The 21,883-nt window shown below is 34.4% G+C and overlaps 1 protein-coding gene across 2 annotated transcripts in view; it reads left to right on the top strand.

Annotated features, from left to right (window-relative positions):
- Positions 1–20,628, top strand: part of RBM44 (RNA binding motif protein 44) — a 37,335-nt gene extending 16,707 nt beyond the window's left edge. Inside the window, exons 3-16 of one of the 2 annotated variants that reach the window (XM_004427725.3) lie at positions 775–2,378; positions 2,662–2,720; positions 3,915–4,091; positions 4,843–5,026; positions 5,122–5,144; positions 5,279–5,363; positions 7,280–7,394; positions 8,187–8,315; positions 9,091–9,170; positions 9,278–9,351; positions 11,050–11,338; positions 16,184–16,329; positions 16,466–16,610; positions 20,468–20,628. In XM_004427725.3, the coding sequence (XP_004427782.2) occupies positions 775–2,378; positions 2,662–2,720; positions 3,915–4,091; positions 4,843–5,026; positions 5,122–5,144; positions 5,279–5,363; positions 7,280–7,394; positions 8,187–8,315; positions 9,091–9,170; positions 9,278–9,351; positions 11,050–11,338; positions 16,184–16,329; positions 16,466–16,589 (3,089 nt within the window). In that variant the 3' untranslated portion in view covers positions 16,590–16,610; positions 20,468–20,628. The remainder of the gene's footprint in view (positions 1–774; positions 2,379–2,661; positions 2,721–3,914; positions 4,092–4,842; positions 5,027–5,121; positions 5,145–5,278; positions 5,364–7,279; positions 7,395–8,186; positions 8,316–9,090; positions 9,171–9,277; positions 9,352–11,049; positions 11,339–16,183; positions 16,330–16,465; positions 16,611–20,467) is intronic. The other variant, XM_087424518.1, reaches the window with a different exon arrangement.
- The last annotated feature ends 1,255 nt before the right edge of the window (positions 20,629–21,883 follow it).

Genomic DNA, 21,883 nt, shown 5'->3' with positions numbered 1-21,883 from the left:
GTATGTTATCTTTGTAACACTTTGTAGCATTTGCCTACTCATCAACACAACTCTGTCAGCACGCTTTAACTGTATCATATTTATGTGTGCTTTTCCAATCTGTGACCCTTATGAAAGCCATAAGTATTTGGGTGCGGCACCCATGTCTTCTTTCCTTTGTTTCTACAGTGCCTAAGGCTGGCATAGGAGGTACCCAAAGACTACAAATGGAGTGGCTGCCTTATAAATAGTAAACTCCTTGCCATTGAAAGAGTTCAAAGAGCATCTTGGCTACTGTCTTAGTCTGCTGGGGCTACTATAACGAAATACCATAGCTTAAAGAACAGATATTTATTTTTTCACAGTTCTGGAGGCTAGAAGTCCAAATTAGGGTACCAGCATGGTTGGGTTCTGTTAAGGGCTCTCTTCCTGGCTTATAAATGGCCGTCTTCTTACACTATCCTCACATAGTGGAGAGAAAGAGAGAGCAAGCTCTTTGGCACTTCTCCCATCTTAAGGGCCTCACCCTCATGACCTCATCTATCCCTGATTACCTCCCAAAGGCCCCACCTCTAATTACCATCACATTGGGGGTTAGGGCTTCAACTTACGAGTTTTGAGGGGGGGACACAATTCAGTCCATAGCAGCAACCATAGGGATATTTGTCATGGATAATGTGCAAAGTATTCCTACACTGGGAAGAACTTGGACCAGATCACATCTAAGGTCTTTTCTAGTATTTAAATCCTGTGATGTTGCTGCTGTTAACATTTTATCCTTATTTTTTTTATCAGATGAGCCTTCTAATCCTAAAAAAGAAAATTTGTTACTATCTTCCAATGGTAATGAAGCCAAATTGACTTTTCTTGATAACTGGGATTCCTTGGCACTAGAACAAAGAGCTAATGACAAAGAAATCAACTATATTGACAAAATGGATTTATTGGAGCCATCTTTTACTGTGAGTCCAGATACTAACGTGGAGAGTATTCACTCTCAGTCAAGTGAGTTTGAAGACAGTACTGACTATGCTTTCTTGAATGAAACATACTCTATACATTATGCAGAGTCAAAACTAAAGAATGAATATCTTATTCATTTAAATTCAGAATTAGATTCTGAAATGCAAAAAGGAGAGGAGGTGTTTTTTGATATTTTGGAATACCAAGGTAATAAGATTATTGGCTTGGAAAGAATCTACAAGATTTCAGATGATGATTTTAAAGAAACTTCTGAAGATATGCAAAAGTATGATATAGATGAAGACTCACAGCAGGAGTATCACAGTGCAGAAGAACAAGAATATATAAGTAACAATTTATCTTTTGGCCGAACAAAAACATTAAACATATCTAATCTTGAAGTTGTTGGATTAAGAAATTCAGGTTATGAAGTTAAAAGTGCTAGCAATCTAAAAGATAATCATGTTAAGTTAGAAAGTAGTTCTAGCATCTCTTTAGATTCAGCTGATGTTTATGGACAAGAAGATTCACCTCATGTCTCCAAATTTCAAAATTCTGTTATGTTAAGAGAATATCATAAACCAAAGCATGAAAAGTGGAAGGAACAAGAGACTAGTTTAATGTACCACTCAGTATTTGATGAAACTGCACTAAGGAGTAGTCCTCTTGAAAACCAGGAATCTGAATCCAAGAGTGGTTTCTTGAACCCTCAAAAAGCATTAAAAACTAAAATTTATACTGGCAAAATGAAATCTCAAATAACTGAAAGTAAAGATTTTTGTGTAAATGCAATTGCTGAGAACAAAATGTTACAACACCTTGAAAATCCTAGCACATTACCACAGGACAAAGCTTTTGAGACATTACTCCAACCCTGTAAAGACTGTCAGACTTCCTGGACCTCTGTTTTTGATGATTCAGTAATTTCTGCCTGTGGATGTTCACATTATGAAAGCCTACAAAACACTCCTAACCCAGCTTTAGATTGTTCTGTTACTCTACCAAGCATTGCAGTCAAAGATAATCAGGCAACAGAAGCAGCTAGCCCCTTAAAAGTTGCTAATGACAGTACCACAAATAAAACATGCTTTCACAATACGGAAGGACCATGTCCTGAGTCAGTTGCAGCAAGTTGTACAGTCACAGTTAATCAGACAGTGGATGTTAGCACTGATTTTAGGGCTTGTTTCACAACCAGCAGGGCGACAAGTGCAAGATCTTCTGTAGTATCTACATCAAGCAACACAGAGATAACAATGATGAATAAGAAACGGCCTGGTGAATGGCAAAGTGAGAAACAAAGAAGTGTGGCTTGTAATACAGATTGGTCGTACAGTCAAGATAATGAAGATACACAGATGGCAATGACAAAAGGACCATTGGGAAAATCTCTCTCAGTTGACAGTTTAAAACCTAATGGAAATTTCATAAATAAGGTAAAACCAATATGATTAAGAATAAAGTTTTATTTGAATTTAGAGGCAGTGTACACTAATGTAAATGTTTTGCTTCATTGACTTATAGCAGGGGTTCTTGAGGCTTTTGTGAGGAAATGCTAGATGAAAGGGAACAGGTGAATAGATTACTATCAGCTCTATCCTTCAGCTGTTGCCACAAAGTCAATTAGAAATTGGGTTTTACATTTTGCTAGTTTGGAACTGCAGATACAATGTGTTGTCTATCATATATTTCTAATCTGATTTTAAATCATGTTTTCAGGATTCTCTGGAATTAAGAAAAACATTTGATACCATGGACTTAAAGAAACATCCTGAGAGGTAAGTCAGATGTATAAGTTTGCAGATACACAGGGGGAAAACATCAAAATACTAATTTGCTTTTTTGTAGGAGCAAATGGAATAATAGCTAAAAGGTACTTTTAAGAAATCGTCTGCCTCAGCCGTTTGCCTTCAAACAAATAAATATTAGGATAATATAAAATATTAAAGCTTTCCACTTATTGAGATTTCAGTCTCAATAATTCCTTCAGAAACTCATGGCATCTTATCTTTATTTATCCAACCCAAATCCACACTGATTTAATTACTCCAGTTTCTTTCATTTGATCCCCTATAGACTAAAACAAAATAGCACCTTTGGAAAATGTCATATATTTGAGGAAGTAAATACCTACTTTCACTGGGATATTTTAATCTTGATTTTAATTAGTTGTATAATTTACTTTGCATTTGTTAGATACCCTTATAATTCAGAACCCAATGGAGAACCAGGAAGTGGGGGAAGGGAGAGAAAAGAGGAAGTCTCTGAGAAGCATGAAAATTAGTTTTCATGCTCTGAGGTCATTTACTTTTTCCTTCATTCATTCTTCATTCTTCTAATGAGTTTAATACGGTACCCAATCCTATAAAATTAAGTAGAAGGTTGGTTTCCAGAGATAGAAGTGTTGAAAACAACTGGAAGTGGCAGCTAGTAGCAGGGGAAGAACTAGCTATTAACCAAGAACTATTAACATTCACAAAACATAGTGATTTGGGGCTTTTTGATATAATAACACATCAAAATAGTTGCTTATAATAATGACCCTTAATTACTAAGAAAAATGTAAAGTATGTCTATTGTTTAGTAAAAAGATAACACATTTAAGAACAGTTTCCATCCAGAATGCTTATAGCTTGAAAAAATATTGGCTAAAGCTTGATTTAGGTTGAAAATCTATTGATTCTGGATAAATAAAGTCAGTACTTTACTTTGGAATCCTTTTTTGGTAAAAGAAAGAGTGAATTTGAGAATTGTTTACTTCCTTGACTTCTAGAAAGAATATATTTAGCTTTGACTCTTGACATCCTTATTTTCTCCAGCTGTAATGTGTTCCTACAGCCTTTCCATCTTTAGTAGAAATTGACTTAAACTTGACAGAGAAATGTAGGAAATTTAAAATCAGTTTCTAGAGGCATGTCATTAACACAGAAAAATATTTGGAATCTTACCTAATGCAGATTTTTATTTTAAAGGGAACTTCAACTTTCTAAAGAAATGGAGAAGAATTTGCCATCAAAGTGCTGTCAGAGAATAATGCAGAGAGCCATCAAAGCAGAGTTACACCTTTTAAATGTTCACTATCAGATGTGTCATCGTCATTGCAGTGATATTTACAAACTTGTAATGGAAAACAGGGAAGGATTAAATAGGTGATTGTTAATTTTAAATCTGTATCTTCTTAGATATTTATCACTAGCTTTAGGGGCTGGCCTGGTGGCGTAGTGGTTAAGTTCACACGCTCCGCTTTGGCAGCCTTGAGTTTGCAGGTTCGGATCCTGGGCACAGACCTACGCACTGCTTGTCAAGCCATGCTGTGGCAGTGTCCCATATAAAGTAGAGGAAGATGGGGCACAGATGTTAGCCCAGGGCCAATGTTCCTCAGCAAAAAGTGGAGGATTGGCAACAGATGTTAGCTCAGGGCTAATCTTCCTCAAAAAAAAAAAAAAGAAATTTATCACTAGCTTTAAATGTATTCTAGAAAATTTCTTTAATTTTCATTTTTCAAGGGCAAAATGAGGGGTAGATTGTAACTGGGTTTGTTAGCTGCCCTAGGGGTAATGGACTTTAAAAAGTAGTGTGTTTGAATTTCATGGAGAGGCAGTAGTGCATGTTGGGATGATGAATCCAGGTAAAAGATGGATTTGATGTTTCTTATAAAGTCCAAGTATGGATGAAGTCAGTTGGAGGGTTTTGTATTTTTCTCTGGCTTATATATTGAGGGTTGCTTGTATTGCCCCTAGAAGAACACATCTTCTGTGGTTCATTTTCTTTTACTAAACATTTGAAAGAAAAACTTTAAAGATCTGGTAGAGTTAGAACTAAGAATATAATATAGTGTTAATGTTAAATGGATGACTTGGGCCTAAATAATTTAGTTTTGTGAACTTCACTTTGGAACAGGAATTTATCAAGTAATTCTACTAAGAAGGAATTAGGATCAGCACTACTGTCTGTTTGGGGAGACTTAAAAGTTAGATACATGAGTTTGAAAGAACAACTAAACAAGGGTGTACCACTGGAAGAGCTACCCCCACTGTCATTAGAATCAAAATTATTATCTACCTTCTCTACTTTTACTTTCAGGGTATGTATTTATGTTTTATGAATAAAATTTTTACTTCATTTAGACAGAAAACATTTTAAACTAAAAGATTTTTCTTTGCTTCTCTCTCTTTCCAGCTAATGAAAGAAGAACCACATGTGTAAGTTACAGTTTTATCTAATTTAGAATTCATTAGATATTAAAAATTGCTTAATTCAGTTAACTTTAAGTTTTCTGTTTTGGTTCTTATTCAGAACATTGATAAATTCTTTAGTGAAATGTTTATCTGTTTAGTCTTTCAGGAGCAGATTCTGAACTGGATAATCAAAGTACACATGATGTTGACATTTCTTCGAGCCTAAAAAAGACACTCTCTCAAGTGAGATTTTTTAAAAGTAGTTCATCAGTGTAAATCTTTGTAAATCTTTGATTTTATGGCTTAAGCGAAGTAAACTATAATTTTCAGAAGGTCTCACATCCTTCTTTTCACTCAACTGGCTTATTTTGTGTACTGCTATTTGAGGGATATAACTGATTAGAAGGAACATAATTTCCTGATCAGACAGATGTCAGTATGTTGAGTAGGGTGACCATATAATTTACCATCAAACCAGGAGAATGAAAGGTAGTGATGTTAATAATTCACCATGATAGTAGGTATAAACCCAAATGTATCAGGCAAACCATGACTTATGGCCACCATCATGTTGACCCAGTGTGGTTAAAACTATCTTCATCTCATAAGGTAGAGTAAAGTAGTAATCCCATTCGTTTTAGACAGCACAAAGTTTTAATTCCTCCTTTATTGAACTGATGAAAATAGTTTTTAAATGCATTTTATAGGTTTTCTTGATCTCTTGTTCCCTCAAGGAAATGCTTGTCAGATGACAGTCTGTGTAAGAGCACTCTGCAGATTGTGAACTGATATAGAAACATAAATTACATTCCATTATCAAGTGAGGCAATGGAGTAGGAAAGGCGAAGTTTATTTCTACTTTCTGACTTTGTTCTTAACCCTGAGGTTATGTTATTTGGGTAGTCTTAAATAATAAGATGCCTTCCAAAGCCAAAAGTGAAATACTTGATTGATTTATATTCCTTTCTATTAACGTAAATGATTAAAAGTAAATTACTTTAGCAATTTATTTATTCCATTGTTCTACTCCTTAAAAAAAACTCAATTATCCACAAAAAATTAACAGATCTAAAACTAGATTTTTATATCCTCAAATTTCTTACATAGTTTGCTTAAACAACTTGTCCATTTAATGATATATAATGTTCTGGAGAGTTTTTTTTTTCCATCATTATAATTGTAGCAAGGTATTACCTGCTTTTCTTTTCCTTTTTTTTTTTTTTTCTGGTGAGGAAGATTAGCCCTGAGCTAACATCAGTTGCCAATCCTCCTCTTTTTGCTGGGGAAGATTGGCCCTGAGCTAACATCTGTGACCATCTTCCTCTATTCTATCTGGGATGCCTGCCACAGCATTGCTTGATAAGCAGTGCATGCCTGGGATCTGAACCTGTGAACCCTGGGCCACCAAAGTGGAGCACACAAACAACCACTATACCACCGGGCCGGCCCCAAACCTGCTTATTTGGGAAGAACAATAGATTATTTTTTAAAGTACAAGATGCAGATATAAAATAATTTTTATAATCTTAGTTTTGGCTCTAAAACACTGTCTATTTTAAGTTGGGGTTACATTTTAATACCTAGCTTATTAAATTAGCAGGTTATGCGTGAAAGCCAGTATAATGTAGTGTATCTAAATTTCAGCTACTTATGTACCATCTTCACAGTTTTCCATAGCCATATATTACCTATGTTATTTGCTTTGTATTTTTCTTTAAATGATTCTCCTTTTTAAATAAATTTGCATGTAAAGAGTAACTTACTATTATATGTGGGAAAGAAATATTACTTCCCATAAATAAAAGGTATACATAAGCACCTGTTAAATTAAATATTTATATGTATACCTCCAGAAATCATCTCAAGTACTTCTAGTGTGTGTATGCCACACTTCGCTAAATAATGGTAGTGTTAGCATATAGTCAAATATACACAGGCTGGGTTCATGTCCTAATTCTTGTTAACTGTGTGACAGACATAAAGCAACAAGTTACTTAGATTGTTTGCTCACCTGTAAATTCGAGTTGGTAATGATTTTGCTCTAATAGCCTTCATTGTTGTGAGGTCTAAATAATGCCAGTAAAGAGAGCCCATCACATAATCAGAGTGCATTATCTGTTAGTCCTGATTGTTGTTGTTTTTATTATTTTAATCCTCAGATGTCTTTATTATCTGACAATAGTCATCCTAAACAAGATACATCACCCAAAGAAGATGGTTTAAAAAATGGCGATATAGATGTAGACTTTAGTCAATTGAAACTTGATGATAAAGGTCAGCATAAAAATGTATTGTCTTGGGTCATTGCTAGAAAACAAATAATACGGTTTAAATATTCCTCGTTCCCATTCATTAAATAAAAATAAATATTTTTAATTGACCGGCATCATTCTGATTATGAATGTTAAGTATGTTCTTATTATACCTACTGACATACCTACTAATATATCTGATAATGCCAAATAATGCAGACTTTTGTTCTTGTGGTTCATGTTTTCCAATCTGGAAATTCTTTCTTCTGTCCAGTTTGTATCTCTATAAATTGTGTGTAATTTTGTTTTGTTTTGTCCTCTGTGAAAAGAGACTATAATCATTCCAAATCCATATAATCTACCCATTTGGTGATGGGGAGAATGTATGTCTCCTGATTCTGAATCATTAATTCAATTTTTAATGAAATAAAGAGCTGCAGCACTGCTTAATCCCTTTTTAAAGATATTTACTGTTAGTCTGTGTATAAAAGTAATATGTCTCTCCTTCAATAGAGTATAATTTAAAAATCAGAAAAGTATGGCTTTTAATAAGCCAGGAGGCAGTGTTAATTAAAGGAAAACTGGGAAGCACACCACACTCCAACTGAAAAGGAATTCTTTTCAGGGACTGCTGAAAATCCCTTCTCAGAGAATCTTTATGCTTAGTTCTCTGATTTTGCTAATATTTATTTTTATATTTATGTATAAACTAGTAATCGTCATCATGCTGATTCATTCTGAGAAGCTTTTTAGATAATTTCTCGGAGGGTTAACATTATACATAATTCATAGCAACTTGTGTTCAATTTCTCAGACTGCAAAAATTATCGAGAAATAAGTGAAGACTGGTTTGATGCTAAAGAGAACCTGACGGGAGTTGACTTCTCAGGCATACAAGAAAATCAAATAGAACAAGAAAGAGGAGATTCAAAGTTAATGCTAGGTTGGTTCTTAACAGTTTACTAAGAAATCCTAACCTAGCTCATTTGTAAAATATTGCTTACCATCTTCTGCACTATTTTGGAGAACTGAGTTAATATTTTATTCCTGTTTGTGGCTTTTCTCCTTAAATATAAAAAATGAGAAAATGAGCCATTTGGAGGTCAATTTTTTAAAGAGTAAATCAAGAAAAAATATATCTATAATCCTAATATGGTTTCCAAAATAGTACTGTGTAAATCAAGATATTTGTCCCCTACTTTTTTTCTTATGTGCCATTACTATTACCACAAACTATATACCTGCTATTGATATTTGTCTGATGTAAAGGTTTTCTCGGTGTCATGTTTCCCCAGAGAAGGAAAGGATGTAAAGAGACCCCTAGCCAGCATTAACAGGCAGGGGTTAGGATCCTGTGTGCATCCAGCATCTTAGATAGCACTTCTCTGAACCAGAGATAAATGGAAGACACTTTTCTTAGTTATGATGTAATTGATTACTCTGTTTAGATGTTGTTCATCAGTTTTTGAGCTACAAGAGACCTAATAACAACCAATCCAACCTTTTTATTTTTAAGATATATGATGAAGGCCCAGAAATCTTAAAACTATACTCCAGGCTCTTGATCTTCAGTCTCATGCTGATATTTGCTAATAATGTTATAAAAAGCTTTGTGATAATAAAAGAATGAAATATTTAACAATTTTAACATTTTATCTTAAAAATATCAATAAAAAAATGGCCATCTTCTGTTGTATATTACATTTCTCCACAAGCAGAAATGAAGAATGTTGAACCCTTACGAAGAGATAAAGGTTATTTGATACATGTTGGTGGTCTCTGTCCTTCAGTATCTGAGGTATGCCAGGATTTATTTTTGAGCTTCATTTTCAAATCTATTAAATTTCATATTTTGATTCTTTGTTGTTTTTTCTATCTTTCACAAACTTTTATTTCTCCTTTTAGGCTGATTTAAGGTCTCATTTCCAGAAATACCAAGTTTCTGAAATATCAATTTATGATTCTTCTACTAATTACAGGTATGTTTCCAAAATTCAATAAATGTGTATTTAGTGGGTGTCTGCTGTGTGCCAGAGGTTCTGTACTAGACATCAGCCACAGTGGTGAGAGAGTCAGGGGCCATACCCACAGGGGTTTTCCAGCCTCGGAGAGGGACACACGTTGACAAATAGCTGCAATCATTCATCCGTGCTGTTCTTAATCAGATCTTTCCTTCATTATACTTTTTAACTTGTTATTAATGGTATATAGGAGAGTTACTGATTTTTGTGCACTTTATCTCGTTTCATACCATTTCATAGAAGCAGTAGAGTATGTTAAAAGAATGGGTTCTATAGCTATGGCGTGGGTTTGATTCCCAGCTCTCTCAGTAACCTGATGAATAAATTTGGACAAGTTACTTAACCTTTCTGTACCTCAGGCTCTTCATCATGAAGTGAGGATAATAATAGTACCTTCATAGCATTGCTATGGAACTATTATTAGTTAAATAAGTAAAGCAAAAGGAATAAAGCCTGGCACGTAGTAGGGCTCAGAAAATTGTATTTAATTTTGTTATTTTTTATTTTAATTACTCTAGTTGATGATTTCGTATTTTTTAGATAGATAGCTACATCATCTACATATAGTCATTTCCAATATGTATGTTACTACTTTCTGTTTTGTGACATTGTCAGAACTTTCAAAAGTATCAAATAATAATGGTGATAGCTTATGGAAATGCCTTTACTGTCTTATCACTAAAAATGATAGCTGTTTATTTCAGATTTGAAAATCTTTATCAATTAAGAAAGGATCTTATTTGTAATTGGGGTTGAAACTTATTAAAAGTAAGTGTTTAATTTTGCATTAAGTGGAGTCACTTAAGATCATATTCTTTTTAAAAAATATTTGACCTATTGATATGTTGTTAATAAATTTCATTATATTGAAGTGGTGTTGTAATCATAAGAGTATTTCTTGATGTGAAAGACTCTTTTAGTATCTTGTTGAATCCTTTAAAAAAAAAAACTTTGTGTTTTTTTATTACTTGAAGTCTTATACATTCTGTTAAATACAAAAATACAAGGAGGTTATAAAAGTTTATCTGTCATCCCATCTTTTGAAAACAGCTGCTCTTCAGATTTGGTATACATATATCCTTTTTAGGATAGGGCTGGTGCTTTCAGAGGCCAGCTTTTGCCCAACTTTCTCAGTTATATGGTTAAAATTCTGGTCAGATTTTCAAACACTTTTTTTGGTCTACATATTTTTCCACTACAAGGTCATAAGGACATTCTCTTATATATGCTGCTAAATGTTTTTAAATTTTGCCTCTCACATTTAAGCCTTTGATCCATCTGGAGGTTATAATTGTGTATAGGGATTAATTTTAATTTTTTTAGTATGCATAACTATTTGTCCCAAGACCACTAATGTGTGCAACTCTGTCATATATCAGCTTTGCAAATGTTTTACATTGTTTTAATATAAAATTAATAGGAGACAATTAATAAGAAATGCTTATTATCTTTTATTTCCCATCTTTGATTTGTTTTTTATTTAGTTATCTTAAATAAATATTCCTCCTAATCCCAAGGTAAGTATAATAACTTTTTATTTTTAAGAGCAGTTATTCTTGTGAAAGATATATTTCAGCCAGTAGTTACAAAATGAAGTTGGAGGCAATTTAAAGTCATTAACAAAGAAGCTTTTGGTTTTCTGTTTTTATATTTTAGATATGCATCTCTTGCTTTTAAAAAAAACAGTGATGCAAAGATGGCTGTGAAAGAAATGAATGGGATAGAAATAAATGGAAAATCAGTCAATGTGCGGCTTGTTAAAACTCCTGGAGAATATACATCACCGCTGTCCTCCAAAAATGGAAATAGAGTTAGTTTGAATAATTTGGAGAAAAGCACTAGCAAAGAAATCACCTCAGCCTCCTCTATTTCTAGATTGCCCAGAACTAGGCCAAGGCAGCTGGGATCTGAGCAAGACAGTGAGTTTTTCCCTTTTGACCAAAAGGTTAGTTTTCTTGATTGATCCCTTAAATAGTCTTTGTATATGCCATATTGCAATAAGTTATTTGTTTGTGGAACAAATAACTCTAGAATCAGCAATCCTGAAGTGGGAATAAGAATGTTGATCAGAATTGTTTTTAACTTTGGATCCACCCTAACCTGCTTTTGTACAACTCTAGTTGCTCCTGGGGGACAATGTAGATCTTTGTAGACCTAGCTACAGAGAAACTCATTTGTCTTTAACAAGCCTCTTTGCCAAAGCTTTGGAGTCTTTTTGTCTCTTTATTTTTGGATAGTACTACTCTCTAAGTAGCTAATTACACTTTCATCATTCTATTTTTTCACAGCTAACTTTATCTCATAATTATTAAAACTATAAAATGTAGTCATTTTATTATATATGCCATGATCTTTACCTCATTGGTGTCTTAAACACCATGTGGAAAGTGATGAAGTTGGCTTGTTCACTCTTATCTTTCCACTGCTCAGCAAAATGCATGACATCCTATAGGTGTTCCACAGATTTTTAAAAATTTGTGTATAGTAAAATTCACTCTTTTTGCTGTCTTTGAGTTTAGAAAAATGCATATAGTCATGTAACCGCCACCACAATCGATACAAAACAATTCCATCATTCCTTTTAAAACATTCTCTTGTGCTCTGCTCTGTTTCCTATTCTTATAATTTTACCTTTTGCAGAATGTCATATAAATGGAATAGTATGCAGCCTTATTAGTCTGGTTTCTTTCACTTACCTTAATGCATTTGAGATTGATCCATGTTACTGTATATATCAGCAGTTCATTCCTGTTCATATTTTGACCATTTTTATTGGGTTATTTTCTTATTATATTAATAATTATAATTATTATTTGAGTTTTTAATACTGTCATGCGTCACTTGATATGGATGTGTTCTGAGAAACGTAAGTGATTTCATCGTTGTGCGAACATCAGAGAGTGTGCTAACACAAAGCTATATGGTATAGCCTACTACATACCTAGGCTATATGGTACTAATCTTATGGGAGCACCATCATATATGTGGTCCGTCATTGAGCAAAACCTTGTTATGCGACAGATAACTGTATTCTGAATAGAAATCCTTTTATCAGATAGATACGTGATTTGCAAATACTTTTTTCTAGCCTGTACTTTTTCTTTTCATTCTTTTAATAGTGTCTTTCTCAAAGCAGGAATTTTTTATTTTGATCAAGTACAATTTATCAGTTTTTTTTTATCTTGTGCTTTTAGTGTTGTATCTAAGAAATCTTTGCATAACTCATGGTCACAAAAATTTTGAGTTAATTTTTATATGATGTGTGAGGTATGAATTGAAATGGTTTTGTTTCTTTTTATTTTGCATATGGAATTGTTCCAGCATCATTGAAAAGACTATACTATCTCCATTGAGTTATCTTTGCACCTTTATGAAAAATCAATCGACCATATTTGTGGGGCTGGCCCAGTGGCATAGTGGTTAAGTTCACAGGCTCTGCTTTGGCGGCCCGGGGTTCGCAGGCTTGGATCCCGGGCGCAGACCTATGCACCACGGCTCATCAAGCCATGCTGTGGCAGGCATCCCACATATAAAATAGAGGAAGATGGGCACAGATGTTAGCCCAGGGCCAATCTTTCTCAGCAAAAAGAGGAGGATTGGCAACAGATAGTAGCTCAGGGCTAATCTTCCTCACTACACACAAAAAAATCAATCGACCATATTTGTGTGGGTCTGTTCTCTTCCATTGATCTGTTTGTCTTTCCACCAATACTACACTATCTTAATTATTGTGGCTTTATAGTAAGTCTCGAAATCAGGTAGAATGAGTCCTCCAACTTTACTCTTCAAAATTGTTTTGGCTATTCTAGTCTCTTTGCCTTTCTATGTAAATTTTATAATTCAACTTGTCAGTATCTACAAAAAAATCCTACTTGGATTTTTACTGGGATTTTTTTGAGTCTACAGATAAGAGCAAATCCCTTTTTAATAAATGGATGAAAGAATAAATATTTGTTGAATAAGATAAAGGTGTCTCTTCTAACTGTGTCTTTTATCCCATCCTTTCCTAATTCCTGGAGTTATCCCATTCCTCTTGAGTACCATTAGTGACTGCATTTCCACTCACAGACCTTTCTCTCTACTCACAGTCATGCACAACTTTTCCTAATTCTGACAAGATTTTCGCTTGACTTTTCATTCTTTTGAAGTTACCATCCTTATTTGTTCTGTGTTTTTACTGCCAAACTTCCCAAACAAGTAGTTTATATCCAGTCTCCTGATTTCTTTGATTGTTTTCCCTTCATCCTAATAATATGACTTCAGTCTCTAAAATTTTACTTGAACTGCTCTTTCTGTTGTCACTAGTGACTTTTTTATTGGTCTTTCCCATCTACCTTCTTTTTGACCACTTAGCCTATTTGAAGCTGGTCATCCCTTTTTTTTTTTTTTTTTTTTTTGCAGAGGAAGATTCACCCTAAGCTAATATCTGTTGCCAATCTTCCTCTTTTTTTTTAACGTGAGCTGCCACCACAGCATGGGCCACTGACAGACAAGTGGTGTAGGTCCGCGCTGGGGAACCAAACTGAGGCTGCAGATGCAGAGCATGCTGAACTAGACCACTAGGCCACCGGGGCTGGCCCATGGTCATCCCTTTCTTGAAACTCTTTTCCTTTCGTCTCAGTGACACTTCGTGTTTAGGGTGGTTTTTTTGGTACATAGCCTCTCAGAGTAGGAAGGAAGTAAACAAAGTACAGTTGGGCTACATGGAGGCCTGAACTGGAGACTTAGTGACTGTGGCTGCTCCCCTCCCCTCTCATGTGGTACATATGGTTTCTTGCCTCTGCAACCCTGTATGCTCTATTCTGCTTCTCTTTGCACACTGACTTTGTCTGCTCATGGCTTGTCTCTTCCTCTATTTGGCTTTATTTTGCTTAATTCTAACCCTACAGTGTTTTTCAGTTCACGTTCCTGTCATCATTTGACTAACTCATTTTCTCCGTGTTCCAATTCCTTTTCTTTAGACATAGAATCTGACTGATCCAGCCTATGATTTTGGTGTTCATTAGTTCAGGTGACAGCACTCTTGGTCCAGTCAGCTGGGGCAGTGGGCCGTGGAGTTGGCAGAGGGAAGGTTGTATGGTATAAACAGGGCACTGTGGGCTAGGGTAGGAGTTTGTTATCTTAGTGTGTGTGGTTAGGGAGGCTCCTATTACCATCTTTGCTAAACTATACTCTCAAGTTCTCTTACCTTTCCAGCAACTTCCTGTCACGTTTCTTTTTCTCAGATTCTCAACATTTATTCATTATATTCATTCGTTTAGAAAATATTTATAGTCTACAATGAGAGGCAGATTAGTGATGATTAAGAACAACACATTCATAACCTGGCTCTGCCACCTACTCATCATGTGCTGGGGCAAGTTACCTAACCTCTGTGTCTGAGCTTCCTTATCTTAAAATGAGAATAAGAGTTCCAACCTCACAAATTTAAGGTTTAAATGTATTTACTACAGAAAAATTCTTAGGACAGTGCCTGGTACAGCAAATGTACTCAATAAATAGTAGCTATTATTGTTGTTGTTTAACAGTAATTTGGCTCTTTCTTGAAATCTCATCCTCTCTGTGGTTTCAACTATCACTTAAACTATTGTATCCCAAACTTTTTTTTTTTGGTGAGGAAGATTTGCCCTGAGCTAACATCTGTTGCCAGTCTTCCTCTTTCTGCTTGAGGAAGATTGGCCCTGAGCTACCATCTGTGCCAATCTTCCTCTATTTTGTATGGAGGACACTACCACAGCATGGCTTGATGAGTGGTGTAGGTCCGTGCCCAGCATCTGAACTCACAAACCTGGGCCACTGAAGCAGAGCACACAAACTTAACCACTACACCGCTGGACCGGCCCCCCAAACTTTCATTTATTCAACAAACAGTTATTACCTACCAACTGCACACACTATATTCTAGACACTGGGAAGGCAGCAATGAACAAAACAAGACAAAAATCTGTGTTCTTGTAGAGTTTAAATCTAGTGAAGGAGAAAAGGCAATAGGCAAATGAAAATACGTAATATTCTGATGTGACATCTAATATTTTAAATTTAATGTCTTGATTTTTCATCTAGGCTCTAAAGTCTCAGCTCTTCCTTTGTTGAACTTCTATGGGATTTACAGTGGTTTCATACAATTTATAGCCTACTTTCCTGGTTAATAGTAATGTTCCTGGTTAATTGATCCTTTTAATTTGTCTCGTCAGTTGGATTATAATGTTCATAAGTGGAGGGAGTTCTATTTTATATCACTAGTTTTCCCCCCACAGCATGTGGTACAGTTCTGGGCATATAGTTTGTGTTCATTACATATTTAGTAAATAAGAAGTAGAATATTTATAATTACTGTGTAGACCAGGCCTTTCTCTGTCAGGTTGGGTAAGAGAAATAAGCCTTCTTGCCCTAAGCCAGAGAGATTTATTGTGTGTAATGAATTAACCTCTCTCCTGTGCATCTAGAATGAAACTAGTTATGTCCTGTCTTTGGGGAAATTGAGAAAATAGTTAACATCATTTTCTGTGTTCTGTGGTTCGGATGAGGAATCCCAGTTGAGAGAGGCTGATTTAGACATAGCCTCATATACTTTATCACTACTATAAGAAAACGTGTTTGTCATTTTTTTAATACATGGCCCTGAACACAGCTCAAGTAAATCCACTTGATATAAATAATCCCAAATAAAAGTTAATTTCTTAGGAATTTTTATTTTACTATTTGTAATTTTAAATTTTATTTTAATAAGCTGGATTGTCTCTATGTAATGGTTACTGATTTTAAGAATACATTTAAAATGCTTGTTTAGGGTGTCAAGAAGAATTGTAAACAGATTGAATCTACTAAATTATTACCTGATATGCCTAGTCAGTTCATACCTCCAAATACATTGAACCTGAGTAGCTTTACCAAGATCATGAAGAGACTGGCTGAACTACATCCAGAAGTTAGCAGGTAATGACTACAATTATATTTTAACTGGTTGTAAAATTTTTATGTAAAAATATGATTCAATTCAATAACTTAGCCATATTTGAAATGCATTACTTTGGAAAGGACAAATGCTCACGTATGTTTTTCTTTTGCATAGAGACCATATTATAGATGCTCTTCAGGAAGTAAGAATAAATCATAAAGGTTTTCTGAATGGCTTATCTATTAACACTATTGTGGAAATGACTTCATCTGTTTTGAAAAAGTCTGCATCCAGTTAGGAATAAAAGAAGCAATAAGAGGTAAGTCAGTCTTATCTTTTGTATTTAAACATTGCTTAAAAATTTTAAGCTATAGATTTCATTTTATTTTATAAATAAATAAGAAGAATAATATTAATTTTTAAATAATAAAAATAATATAAATTAAAAAACAAAAATTCTGTATTTATCTCATTAATAATGAAATAAATATAAAATAAAAGAAATGAAATGAAATAAATAAGAAATACAACTCTCTATCTCTAGGTAATCTAATTTTATACATAAAAAATTCTGAAGATTCTATATATAAACTATTAGAATTAAAAAGGGTTGCTTATACAAAGACAGTACACAAAAATCAATTGCTCTTCTACATGCTATCCATAATGTTAGAAAAATGAATTTTTTAAGAAGATATTTGTAGTAGCATTAAAAATATCAAACACTTGGGCCAGCCTGGTGGCGTAGCAATTAGGTTCGGACTCTCTGCTTCAGCGGCCTGGGGTTCGCAGGTTTGGATCCCAGGTTCGGACCGACGCACCACTTGTCAAGCCGTGCTGTGGTGGTGTCCCATATAAAGTAGAGGAAGATGGGCACGGATGTTAGCTCAGGGCCAATCTTCCTCTGCAAAAAAGAGGATTGGCAACACATGTTAGCTCAGGGCTAATCATCCTCACAAAAAAAAAAAAAATCAAATCTTAGGAATATGTCTAACAAAAGATATTTAAGAATTCTATCTGAAAACTATAAAACATTGAGAGAAATTAAAGAAATTCTGAATAATGAGGGATTCTAATTCGAAATTTGAGGAAGATAGCCTCTGTATAGATTAAAAGACTCAATAGTGTAAAGATGTCTTTTCTCCCCATCCTATCCAATGCATTCAGTGCCATCTTAATAAAATCCCAAAAGGATATTTTTGTGGAACTTGCAAACAGATTCTCAAAGTTATATGGAAATACAAAAGGTCAACAATAGCCAAGTCCATTTTGAAGAAAAATAAGGTAGAATGACTTTATCACATATTAAGATATGTATAAAGTGACAGTAAGATAGTATGGTATTGGCACAAGGATAGACAAATAGATCAACAGAATCAAAAAGAGAATGCAGAAACAGTCTTAGGAATATGTATTCACGTCATTAGAACAAAAGTGTCATTGCAAAGCAGTAGAGAATAGAACAGTCTTTTCTGTAAATGATGCTGGGTTAATTATATATCCACATGAAAAGAAATTCTCACTATCACATTGCCAGGCATTCTGATACATTGCTGTTGGTACAACCAATGCAAATGAAATTCATCAATGTCTATAAAAATTGTATATGCATTCACTCTTTGACCCAGAAATCTCGCTTCACCAGTCTATGTCAGAGATACACTGGAAAATATAAAATGACTTAGGCACAAGTTTATTTTTGTGGGATTGTGTGTAATTGCAAAAGATTGGAAATAATCTACATATTGGCTATTATGCAGTCGTAAAACATTAAGAAAGATCTCTACCCTGATAGAGCAATCTTTAGTAGATATTGTTAAGTGACTAAAAGAAAGGAGATAATATATATAATCTGCTATCTTTGTGTAAGAAAGGAAAAAATATTAATATACACATGTGTTTGCTTATATCTGTGAGAAGAAAATCTGGAAGGAAAAGCTGATAAAATGATTATGTGGAGAGGGTGGGGATAGGGATGGAAGGGAAAGTTCTCTGAATATAATTGACTTAGTTTTGGCTTTGGAAACATAAATGCTTTGCATATGTAAATATAAAATTAAATCAAAAACTAAAGAGAAATAAGTCAAAAAATGAAAACAAAGTAAAATTAATGAAACTAATTATATTTTAAATTGGTCATGTAACTACCTAAGAGTAAAGAATTATTTCAACTACATTAATACAGCATTTTCAGTATACATCTTAGTATCATATATTCTGAGAACAACTAGAGCTGCAAAGATATCATAAACTGTATAATTATTAATTGTCTAACAGTAATATAAATATTATTATATTGATATTTGTTTATAGAGAGGATAATTATGGTAATGTTAGGAACCAAGATCTTTGGTGTATAAGAAAAAAGATACAGGTTTAAAATCAATGGTTGGATTTAAAAGTCCTGTATATTACATTTTAATTGGAAATAATATAAATTCATGATTCTGTTCTTCAAAAATACATATTTTTAGGGGCCGGCCTGGTGGCATAGAGGTTAAGGGCGCGTGCTCCGCTGCTGGTGCCCCGGGTTCGGTTCCTGGGCGCGCATCGATGCACCACTTGTCAGGCCATGCTGTGGCAGTGTCCCACACAAAGTGGAAGAAGATCGGCACAGATGATAGCTCAGGGCCAGCCTTCCTCAGCAAAATGAGGAGGACTGGCATGGATGTTAGCTCAGGGCTGATCTTCCTCAAAAAAAAAAAAAAAAAACAAACACATTTTTAGCTCTACCTACTGAAAATACTTAGAAACAGTGACCCAGTGACATTGAGTGTGGCTAGCATCCAGATTGTCATCTCAAAATACCATTTCCTACTTTCTTCTTTTATTTCTCTTTGCAGCCACACATTGAAATATACTGCATTATGTTTACTTTCTTAACAACCATTTTCCTGTCTTCTTGTTTCTACCCCCAGTACTCTATTCAGCCTAATCTTGATAATTTCCAAGTTAGTTCCCAAATAATCAGCTAAGTGATTTCCTCATTATTTATCCTCCTAAACCAAACTGTACAGCCCAGTGAATTTTTACATATCTATGCCTAGAGCTATATACCAGGTCAAGGAACATAAGGTTTCCAGCACCTCAGAAACTTTATTTGTGTCCCTTCTCACACACCCATACATCCCCCTAACCACAGAGGTAACCTTCTAGGTGCTCAGAATTCAGCAATGAAAAGATAAAATTCCTGCCCTCAAGGTACTTACATTCTAAAGAGGAGAAGGAAATAAATCGACAAGGTAATTTCAAATAGTGACAAATTCAACAATGAAAATAAAGCAGAGCAATGGGCTAGTAGAAAACTGGGAGAGGAGCTAGCTGTACTTAAACTGAGGCAGCTTTTGTCAGGGGGATTTTACATGAATATAAAACTTCCTCAAGGATGCATATTAGAATTTCCTTTTCAGATTTATTTCCCATGGTCATATTTGTCTTAAAAATAATAATTTTCAAGCCAGCCCATCATGATGACCTAGTAGTTAAAGTTCAGCACACTCTGCTTTCATGGCCCAAGTTTGGTTCCTGGGCGCAGAACCACACCACTCATCTGTCAGTAGCCATGCTGTGGTGGTGGCTCACATAGAAGAACTAGAAGGACTTACAACTAGAATATACAACTGTGTACTGGGGCTTTGGGGAGAAAACAAAAAAAGAGAGAGAGAGGAAGATTGGCAACAGATGTTAGCTCAGGGGGAATCTTTCTCAGCAAAAAAAATAATAATAATAATTTTCATATAATAGATATTCATTAGTAAACCAGTATTTGTGAATTCATCTTTATGATCCTAGCTTAGGTGCCTTATAGTGAATGAAGTCACTCTAACATCTCACTTAAGTGATTTTCTGTTCAAGACACTGCCACATTTTTACCATGATGACAATCCAGTTTTCTCTGTTAAAACAGAATCTGAATAGTTTTCGGTATGTATAATACCTGGGGGCCTATTTCTATTATTGATCTAGTCATAGAATTGAGTGATATGCTTAGTCAAGGCACAGAATTTAATGTTAAATGAGAATATGTGATACTCATATATGTGATAAATGAGTTTAAGGATAACAGTTGGTTTAGTAGTAGAGTATACTGATAACTATATACTTTTCTGGAATATTGGATTTAGCATAATCAACACATTTCATTGTTGATTTCTCCCTTCTTTTCTTGACCTATAGAATTTCCTTGGAAAACTTGAGTTCCCTCCTACAGAGAATGTTCTGCAGCACGTACGAAAAAATTGTGGTAATAGCAAGATGATTGTAATTAAATAGGCTCAATAAATGGATTTAGCTGTTTATAATATTCTACTTTACAGTCCTCCTTTAAAATCTAGCAACTGTTGTTTCTATAATATTACAATCTTCTCTATATAAAATTAAAAGATAATTTTAATGTTTATAAACTTTGTATTTCAAACTTGTTACTTAGAGACTTCAAGTTACATATTTTGGATCAGAATAAATGGTCATGTCCATTTAAAAAAGCTTTGTTAAATCAGTTTTTTAAAATACTGACCAAAAAAGGTTTATTATTGTTTCAGAGTTCATTAAATGATTTCCATACATGAAAAATGTAATTTATCTGAAGTTCTTGTCTTAGTTCCAGTTCCATAGGAAACATAGGATAACACACAAACTGAATCTATAGATACGCAATATTTTGGGGCATGTATATTTTTAAGCTTCCAAGGTAATTAAATTACTGCTGTGATATATTGAATGCATTTTTATGACTTCATTATAAAACATTTAGATGTATTTTCCCTAGGAAGAGTGAACCCATGCATGCTTTGGTAAAGTACTTAAATTTAAGTGGTCACCATATTGCTTATGTTTGTTTTGTAATAAGTTCTGTTATATTTCATTAGAGTGTAAATTGGATTAATTTTCACAGCCCAATTTTATGCCTTATCTGATAACATATAAATTTCTTTAATTGCTTACTTTTTAAAAGTAACATACTGTTTAAAGTTGCAATTTTACTAATAGTAAGATGAACATTTAAATATGCGTTTTCTGGGCCGCCCCGTAGCTTAGCGGTTAAGTGCGCGCTCTCTGCTACTGGAGGCCCGGGTTCGGATCCCGGGCACGCACCGATGCACCACTTCTCCGGCCATGCTGAGGCCACGTCCCACATACAGCAACTAGAAGGATACGCAACTATGACATGCAACTATCTACTGGGGCTTTGGGGGAAAATAAAAGGAGGAGGATTGGCAGTGGATGTTAGCTCAGAGCTGGTCTTCCTCAGCAAAAAGAGGAGGATTAGCATGGATGTTAGCTCAGAGCTGATCTTCCTCACAAAAAAAAAATTAAATATGCGTTTTCTTCTTCGAGTGTTTAAAATGTTTAGAGCATTCAATATGTAGTTGGTATCACTTGATTAAAAGTTTCCCGTTTAACATTTATATTTGACGTATTTATATTTAATAAAGGCAGAATCTATAGTACCACTGTAAATTTAATACTTTCTGCAGGTTTGATGGCATTTTCCAAGTGTTAATTAACCTACCAGTGTTTATGTGGAATACACATGGATGGTAAGGCTGTACATCAAACTACTGGATTTCAAAATTTTCCTCTTTTATAGGA

The sequence above is a fragment of the Ceratotherium simum genome, chromosome 37 (assembly GCF_057802395.1).
Source record: "Ceratotherium simum simum isolate JZ-2026a chromosome 37, ASM5780239v1, whole genome shotgun sequence".
In the NCBI taxonomy this organism is placed as follows: domain Eukaryota; kingdom Metazoa; phylum Chordata; class Mammalia; order Perissodactyla; family Rhinocerotidae; genus Ceratotherium; species Ceratotherium simum.
This window is presented reverse-complemented; position numbering and strand designations above follow the sequence as displayed.